At 35.0% G+C, this 9,942-nt stretch overlaps 1 protein-coding gene across 1 annotated transcript in view; it reads right to left on the bottom strand.

Annotated features, from left to right (window-relative positions):
* LOC106466789 (band 4.1-like protein 4A) overlaps window positions 1-9,942 on the bottom strand; it is a 165,176-nt gene that overhangs the window by 28,729 nt on the left and 126,505 nt on the right. The window contains exons 13-15 of the mRNA XM_022394872.1: window positions 9,539-9,649; window positions 8,969-9,043; window positions 7,453-7,536 (exon numbers count right to left, since the gene is read on the bottom strand). Coding sequence (XP_022250580.1) covers window positions 7,453-7,536; window positions 8,969-9,043; window positions 9,539-9,649 — 270 coding nt within the window. The remainder of the gene's footprint in view (window positions 1-7,452; window positions 7,537-8,968; window positions 9,044-9,538; window positions 9,650-9,942) is intronic.

The following is a 9,942-nucleotide window of genomic DNA, read 5'->3' as shown; positions in this document are numbered from 1 at the left end:
TTTTGCTGTTCGAGCTGCCACTGTTGCAGGTTTTCTTGCCACTGCTGTAATCTCTCTTCTTGTTTCTTTTCTTTTTCCTCCAACCACTGCTGTAATTTCTTTTCTCGTTCTTCCTGTTTCTCTTATTTTTCCTCCAAGAACTGGTGTAATTTCTCGTCTTGTTTCTCTTCTCGTTCTTCTTGTTTCTTTTGCTGTTCTTGTATTGCTGCCATCAAATCTGCTAAGCTGTAGTTTGATTTGCCGCTTCTCGTTTCCATTTTTTTTGTCCCACTCTCTGACACCAATTTGTTACGCCTACGTTCGTTAGTTAATTTTCTGTATAATTTCTTTTTGAAGAAACTTTTAAGCGATACAAGTCCTTTCTTAAATGAAACTGGTTTATTCTTTCTAAATAAAACTTTGCAATACACTTAATTTCCACAGTCACGCTATAACAAATGCTATAATTCACAACAAACGTCTCACCTGCTCAACTCAACAATACTCTCTCTCTGTCTGCAGTTCAATTACTCAATACATTGTTGCCGTCACGTCTTGACCGTCTTATATATAAAAGAATACCGAAATCTAGTAACCTCCTGAGGATTCACAAAGCTTCGAGAATATGACGTGTTACTAGCGTCACGTGACCTCCACTGTCGTAACAATATAATACACAACTGAAATATAAGCCTATCATACTTTACACAGTTTTTAATAAAATGATAAGCATGTAACATGAAAAAATGTTACATGTCAGTTTTTTGTATAGGGATAGAATTCTTTACAGTAGGTATTTGTGACTTGTTGCTTGGTCGTTGTAGCTGGTGCATCTTATATGTGGGTTAGCTTCTTCTCTTTCATGGCTATCTGTTGGTCACCAACCTTGTGTCCAACAAACTTCAGCAAAGGATAGTCGATGTAGCACTTAGACGGTCTGATGGTCAGATCTGCTGCCCTCACTCAACTCAACAGCTCTCTAAGTTTCTTCAGGTGGTCTTCCCATCTCACTGTGTGTATCAGAATGTTGTCCACATAATTTTCAATGTTGGTGGTGTGGTACAACATCTTCCTCATCATGTGGTTAAATGTTGACTAACCCAAACGACATCCTCTTAAGCTGGTAACATCCATCTGGTGTCACAAAGGCTGTCTTCTCTTTAAATCCTATCTCCATCAGGATCTGCCAATAACCTTTACTGAGGTCGATCTCTGAAAAGAACTTGACTCTGTGTAGTTTTACCATGATAACCTATGGGTTGCTCATAGGTTGGAGTAACACTTTGTCACGGGGTTCAGCTTCTGGAAGTCTATGCAGAAGCAGTTTGATCCATTCCTCTTCTTCACAATGACCACTGGTGAACAGTAGGCTGAATTTAAAGGCTCGATGATTCCAGCTTCTACTATTGCCTCAACTTCCTGCTTTATCAGGTCTTTCATTGTATAGGTCATCAAATAGGGCTTCACCTTGACTGGATCCCTGGTGGTAGTCTCAATCTTGTGTTGCACAAAGTTTGTCTTGCCTGGTCTATCTGTGAAGACACCTACATACTGATGTAGTAGATTTTGTAGCTCTTTCTTCTGCTTGCCAGTCAGTTCATCACTGATGTTGAATGTCTCATTTCCACCCAGTAAGTCTTAGGGCTAGTAGGTCTTCAGCTTCTATGACAGCCACACCTGCAACATCCATCTGTACCTCAATAGCTGTACCTGTTATGTCAAAGTACCTCTTCAACAGATTGGTGTGGTAGATCTTGGTCTTCCCATCCATTTTCACCTTATAGTCCATTCTGTTGATCACTTCCTGTACTTCAAAAGGCCTATCCACTGCAGGGTGAGTTTGTTGCTGGTTGACATTGAAACGTTGCTTCTGACTGCCTTGAGCAGCATGAAAGCTCTCTTGAGAGAGTTGACAGGTCTCCTCCAGTTGGTTTCTGTGGTCTAACACGTACTGTTATGTGTTCTTCACATCTTACTTTTCTTCTCCTATGCATAGCTCTTTCAATATCTGCATTAGGCCTCGTATTGTTCTTTCATACAGTAATTCAAAAGGTAAAAATCCCGTACTTGCTTGAGGGAGTTCTTGATAAGCAAATAACACTGCCTGCAGGTACATGTCCCATCCCAGTCACGTGGTCTCTCTTGGCACATCTTCTTCAGCATGTTCTTTAGGACTTATTAGCTTTCTCATAAAGTCCATTACATCTAGAGTTGTACAAGGTGATAAAGAGCTGCCTAGTACTGATAAGTCTGCACACCTCTTGCATCAGTTAACTGGGTCCCTCTTTCAGTCAGCACTTATTTCAGAAAGCCCATTCTGCAGAACACTTCCAGGAGGGCTTCTGAATAATGTGTTGCATAGTCAAATACTGTCAGCACATACCAGTTGCCTTTGTCAGAAACAGGTGCTAGTGGTCCAATTAAGCCCACAGCTACTCTGCTGAATGACACACATCTCATCCGATGGTATCTTGACTATCTCTCTTCTGGATAGTGTCCTTTGGCAGATGTCACATAACCTGCAGAATCTGGTCACATCTCCAATGACCCCCAGCCAATGGAAGTTGCTGGCGATCCTGCCTGCTATCTTCTTTACTCCTAGGTGTCCTCCCACAATTGACTCATGAGCCAGCTTCATCATTTGAGTCCAGAATTTTGTTGGTATTATGACCTATTTAATTCTCCCAGTAGAACTGCCTTGATAGATCCAGTACAGCACTCCCTTCCAGTCCTGTATTCTGTAAGTTTCATTTCCTTTGGTTTTGTGCTCCACTTTTACCTGACACTGTCCCAAAGTTTCTGCAGTAAAGGATCTTTCTTCTATGCTTCTTTCTGTCTGGTTCTTCCAGATTTCTACTGCCTGGTATATTTCTAACCACCAAGTTATGGAAGGGTGTCTTCATACACATTGCCTCAAAGTCTCCCACATAGATACTAGACTGGTTCTCACTGCTGCATCCAGTGTCTCATAGGAACTTCACTTTCTCATCCCCGACATAGCCTTCTCCTACTGGCATGTTGTGGTTTGTTGGCACCTCCTGATGTTTGTCACATGCTCCAATCACTAATGGCACTGTTGATCCACTTGGTAAATTGAGCTGACCATCAGTCATTCAATGTTTGATCGTGGAAGTAGTACTTCTTTCTTGTGGTGAATTTGATAGGTAGTCTCTATTCTACTTCTCCTGGCAGCAGTATCCATGATGATAGTCACTCTTTTCTTGTTTCTTGCCAGCACCATCTTTGTAGGTAGCTCCAGCTGCTTTATGTTGATATATCTACTGTTGCTTGTTGGTGCTAGACTTGTACTCATTTGCAATGTGCCTTATTTTATAACAAGCATTGCATCTCTTTTCCCTTTTGTTTGTGAGCTTCTTGTCATCTTTGGTGGACTCGTGCTTCTGGTCAGCCACTGTTAGTTTGGATTTAGACTGGTAATTCTTGGACTTGCCAATTATACTACCATCATGGGTTTCCATATACTGTTCTGCCAGTTTGATAATCTTGTCCATGTTTTTTGGTGCTCTCTCCTTTAGGAACAATGATATGTCAATTGAGCACGTGATAATGAACTGTTCATGTATTAGTACATCTGTTAGTCCATCAAAACTATTTTCGCACTTGGCCATGTGAGTCCATCTTGTGAAGTAGCACCATAGACGTGCCACAAACTGAAATACAGTTTCTCCAGTGTCAGGTTTGACTTCTCTGAACTTCCAATGAAATCCTCCTTTGGTAAAATCAAGGCATTTCAACAAGGTTACTTTTAACTTGTCATAGTCTGTGGAACCTTCTGACGTCATGTCTGCATATACTTGTAGGCCTTTTCCTGTGAGAAGTGGGCTGAGATAGACTGCCCAGTTGCCTTTGTCCCAGTTCTGAGTTTGGGCAAATCTTTCATATATCTCAAGGAAAGCATTCATGTTGTCTTTCTGTTCATCAAATTTAGGCAGCTTGGGTTGGCTGGCCCTGACACCATTGTCATTTTTGGGTCCTCTCTCTTTCTGTTGGGTGAGCTTGGTGATCTCAATTTATTCTCTTATTCTCTTTATTTCCAGTCTCTCCTTTCTGTCGTTTTCTTTTTCTCAGTTTGTGTTCTTATTCTCTCTATTTCCAGTCTCTCCTTTCTCAATTTGTACTCTTATTCTTTCTTCCTCTCTTCTCTGCCTCTCCTCCTCTCTCTTTTGTTGACACTCTTTTCTCTCTAGGTCTTCTTATTGTTTAACAAACTCTCGTAGATCACCATCTTTGAGCCTAAGTCACTATATCTACCTATTAGAGTCAGTCAACATGGTTATGTAATGTATTTATGACCTCTACAATATTTCTGCCACCAATACAGCTGTGCATATATAGGTATATTTAAAACTGTTGTTTACATCTACTTCTACCCCCATTTACCACTGTAGATCCTGACTGGCTTGCCACTGTCAGGTTTTATGTATCGACTGGAATCTTTACAGTTGTGTCTGTGACTTGTTGGTGATAAATTTCAACTATAAACAGTCCATTTATTTTGTAATAATACATTAAAACAAATAAAATGCAAATACAAATATTCTTTACACTGTTGATTATCATAGTTGTATCCAGAGCTTTAAATAATGTCATCTTAATGTTCATCAGATTTGGGCAGCTTGGGTCGCCTTGCCCCGACACCGTTGTCATTCTTAGATCCTCCCAAGATCTGTTGGGTGAGTTTTGGTATCTCAATTTGTGCTCTTATTCTTTCTATTTCCAGTCTCTCCTCTCTCTCCTTTTCTTCTTTTAGTCTTTCTTCCTCTATTCTCTTTCCAGGTCTTGTTGGTGTTTAAGAGGCTCTTGTAGATCACCATCTTTTAACCCAAGTTGCTCATCTCTCTCTATCCATCAAAATCAGTCGACATGGTTATATAGCGTGATTGTTATAAGCATGTAACATAATAAATACATTATATTTGAAACAAAATACAAAGGCGAAAACTAACGAATGTTATGCAATCTTTCCAGTGATAATACATTTTTATTACATACAGTTCACAATAAAATACAATGGCAAAGATCTAATCAAGTAAGTTACAGGGAACTTGAAAGAGATATCAAAAAATTTACTGAATAAAAATGTGCTGACATTAGATTGCAGTATTATATCTCAGAAAATAACCTTGTATTAGATTTAGAAGTAGATGATCAGCTAAACTGATCAATATAATTGATTACCTATAAGCATGGTTATAATTATTGATATCTTATAAATAACTGATAAATGGAAATTGTGAATAAAGTGATTAACATCGTGTAAATATTCAACTAGCGTTTCCTATTTTTACTGTTTTCAATTATTATAGCTATACAGTAATTTAAATACAATTATTGTCATGTATTAAAATAATCAGCTAATCAAAATTTATGATTCCAATCATTTCAACTGTCCAGTAATCAAAATTAGTGTGTTCAATTATTACTATTTTCATGCATTCCAACTATCTAGTATCTGATTTTTCATTATTTTTGATTAATTCAAGTGTGTTTGGCTTAATTTATTAGTGCCATGACTCACAAAGATAATCAAGTAATCAAACTGAGGGTTTTTTAATTATTACTATCTTCAATCATTCCAACAGTGGCATAGGAACATACCATGAGTTTCTATCTTGTAGTATTAAATATTTATTCTGAATTTATGCTTTTTGAAACATATATACAAGTTCACCTTGTTTCCAGTTACAGTTGTTCCTTTTTCTTTCTCAAAGGAGGTAACACTTGTTGTCACTCAGGAGAATATTGCTTAATAAAACCCTTTATAAGAATGTATGTCAACAGTAACGACCTTCAATGATTTTTCAGGTGATATCTAGAGATTATAGCCTCACCTATGCTGTAATTGGAATGACGAGTCATGTGGGTGGAGCATGTCAGGCAGTGAAAATCTGAGGTATTCTTGAAACAGAGAAACTTTGAATTTGGCAATCTGTTCTTGAACATCATTGAAGATAGTATAGTAGAACTTAGTCATCAGTAGTCAGTCCAGTGATTCAGTGAAACCATCAGTCCAACATAAGTAAACTGCATATGCACACAAATTGTGTTTGTGTTTAGTGTATAATAAAATTTGTTCATTTTGTGTATCACTTTTTCTCCAGTCTCAGTTCTTCATTTAACAGTGACTCAGTTAGTACTACTCTGTAATGATATCCTGAGGGAATCTGGTGATGTTTATTAGACCTATAAGATAGGTTGAATGAAGATTCAGTTCACCTGAATATACCAAAGAACTATCCAAGTGATCAAAATATTGCCATTTTATTTGTTTCTTGTAAGTACTAAACAACACAATGAGTTATTTGTGCTCTGCCCACTGCAGATATCAAAACCTGATTTTTAGAATCTTTTTTTTAGCTTCCTCCTCAGAATGATTGATTAGTTGAATGTAATCGGTTAATGAGCCCAACAACTAATCAATTAGTAAATTCCACTAATTATCTAGCAATAAAATTTAGATTAAAATAACAATAATTATAAACAAAGGAAACAAGATAAAAAAAAGCAGTGATTAAGTTAGCATAATTTCAGAGCAGATCCAGGCAGATTTCTGAAAGGGAAAGGTCCATGAAGCATCCTTAGGGGTGTCTGGGGTAGCCTTCCCAAAAAATTTTGTCATAACAAATATAAATGAATGTTGGATGCATTTTAGACCTTCGTTCATACTTTTGGTTTTTATCTCCTCCACGTTTTATTTGTGTTTTAAAATTTTGGAGCACTCTGACAAAAAAGTGATCAGAACTCAAAGGATGATGAAGGACTTCCTAAATCCACTTCTGAAGTTCTCATCACTGTGTTTGTCAGGTTTTATAAGGCCAGATTCTTTACAGTAGGTGTCTGTGACTTGTTGGCGATAAATTTCAACTATAAGCAAACAGCAACACAATCTGCTTGTTTTAAAGTAGTATATCAAAAACAAATAAAATGTATATATATAAATGTTTGTTACACTGTTGGTTACCACAGTTGTATCCCGAGTTTTAAATAATTATATTTTTCATCAAAGTCCACACAGGCTCATTCAGTTACCTTAGAACACAACTGAAAAGACAAATTAGTCTTTCTTTTCTTCTCTGTTATTACAATACAGTCTGTGATAATTTCACTTTAGAAATTGCCTCTATACACTCTTTTTTTAAAACCTGACCTTACAACCTGAACTTTAAATTAATAGTTAATACTAGTGCATGAATTATCTCACATAAAGAGCATTAATGATATTAAGCATAAAGGTGCCTATCTAAGAACCAAGTAAAGATGTTAAAAACTTATAATGAGCAAAATTTCAAATATGATGTGGGGTTCATAACTTTTAATTCAATTCAAATGTTTTCTTCCACAAATTTTGAATTACAAATACGACAAATTATTTAGAACTGAGTATCAATTCATTAAAACCCAACCTAATTCAGATAAAGAAGTTTTTGGTTTTTAGTAACTATGATTATTCACCTTAAGTAGTTGTTCTCCTGTTGTTGTTGCTGTACAAGTTTCCACTGGGCTTCAGAATCAACTAGTTCATAGGTACTCCCAGATCTAAAGGATGTTAGCAACAATATTTAAATTTTTCATGCAAGAAAATTCAAATATAACAATAAGAATACATTCATCTTGTTTATAGTAAGGTTATTTCAATTTTAAAATTTATCTGAACAAGTGAAAACTGAGACCAGATAGTTTGCTACCTTTAACATTTCCATTGGAAAACTATGGCTTGGTATTTGATATTCTGAACTTTGGGGGAAAATGGCTCTGTAGACATGAATAACGATCATGCAAAATATTTCTGATAAAAAATCATATGTTAAGCAAATGAAGAGTATATAACATATTGTTGTACAGAAGTACAATGTAATATTGTTATAATCTCATTATTCTTCAATTATTGTTAAAATCATGTGTTGCCACTTCCATTGTTAAATCATAGAATGCCACAGTTCAAGTTTGCCATTACATTTCTGTAGTGTTAAGCCTACGAGAACATATTTTCACTTGGCTGATCAAAACTGTTGAAAAACATCTATTGTAAAAAGATGCTATATAAATATCTCTTAAATAAGTCAGGAGATAGTGAAAAGCCAAATAAATAATAGCATAAAAATTTAGAAAGACTGGTTTAGTAACTAAAGTAAGAACATAACTTATTGTCTTTGGCATAGTGGAACGTGGAGGAAGTAAACTTTGGCTAATTCATCTATATGTGAAATACCTAACAGAAGAGACACTTCAGCAATTTCCTTTCTGCATTTAATACTCAAGTAAAACTTGAGTTCAGAGATGATGTGATGTTTGAGCAGTTTCCATTTTTGAGTTATATACACAAATAGAATGAAACTTCAGCTAAAGCCTGTACTATTTGAAGCCCTATAGAATTAAAACATCAGGTAATTCCTGTATCATGTTAAAGAAGCAAAAGGGTAGCAAATTCTTGTGCTATGACTTAGTTCATTTAGTAATTGTAAATAAAGAGAATTTTTGTTTTAGTAATTCTAAATTTTTAAGTTTCTTTTCTTGACAAGTCTGTAAGTCATTTGTAAATCTCAAGTCTTTATACAACAGTAGATTAACATGAAAAGATAATATTTTTAAATGCTACACCATATAACACACAAGGTAAAGGTAAAAAAATTAAGATTAATTTTGTCTCATAACACACATAGTTTATCCAACTTCCAATAATATTATTTTTTTCTTTTCTGAAATTAGTGACTTTACTTTTGGAAGCAGATAATTTGATTATCTGTAAGTCGTAATTTAGGTTAATACACAAATGGCTCAGTATGCATGTCAAATATTTTTCATAATTTATACATTTACAAATAGCCTTTTTGTTTTAACTAACCCCAAATCAAGTTGATAATGATAATCATTAAACTTGTAAAGGCAATAGTGTACATCTCATTAAATTTAATGAAATACAGTATTAAATTCTAATGAATTTCAGATAAATATATACTTCAAAACTCACTTGTGTTTTCGGTGCTTTTTGTGCTTTCTCTGGCCTTCTGATTCACTGCCACTGCATGCATCTTTATATTGTGAACTGTGAAAATAAAATAATTTAATTACATTGAAATATTGCTATTATATACATATGAATGGAAGATATAATCACATGGCAGTAATCATGTGTAAAAATAGTTGAAAAACAAATATATAATTATATAGCACACATTACGATAGAAAATTTGACCCTTTATCTTTGTTTCTTCTGATAACATTCCATTCTCTACTTACTTTTAAAATACAAAAATGTATAAAAGCAATTATAATATGTTCAAACTGATGCAGAAGATCTGGAAATTTTTAAAATTTATGAATCTTTAGTTACACATTATCAGATTTGTTACATAAATTTAGCAATAAGCCAGAAATTTTGTAATACTGAATCAGCTACTGAGGAAAATGATAGGTAGATATTATGATACTTTTTCCAGTGTAAAACTGTATTATGCAGAGTTAATGAGTTTTCATAATAAACCTTTGATTCTTAAATTTAAAACAAAGTGAGATACACTAATACATTATCATTTCTTACCAATGTTTTCTGCTACTGATACTATTTCTTGATGACTTTGAGGTTTTAGACCCTCTGGAAGATTTCGACACCTCACTATCATTATCAGAACTTTTCCTGCTGTGGTGGTGCCTTTAAATTATAAATGTATGGTTACACAAGTTAGTACATTATGACTACTTCAGCTGGTAAAATATTAAATAACTATATAAATTCCTTGCTAGTGCCACAAATATACTATTATGTTTCACTCTAAAACTTCAGTGATCATTTAGTGATTGAAAATATTGTCAAAAACAAATAAAAGTTAGTTCACCGTCTTCTCCTGGAATCACAACTGCTGTCACTCTCCATTGAGGTTGAGTGTTGATGGATACGAAAGTGTGATGAGGAATGTCCACTAGAACTTTTTACTGACCGAGGAG

The sequence above is a fragment of the Limulus polyphemus genome, unplaced genomic scaffold (genome assembly GCF_000517525.1).
Source record: "Limulus polyphemus unplaced genomic scaffold, Limulus_polyphemus-2.1.2 Scaffold2381, whole genome shotgun sequence".
NCBI lineage: Eukaryota > Metazoa > Arthropoda > Merostomata > Xiphosura > Limulidae > Limulus > Limulus polyphemus.
Note: the sequence above shows the minus strand (reverse complement) of the source record. Positions and strands in the feature narration are given on the sequence as shown.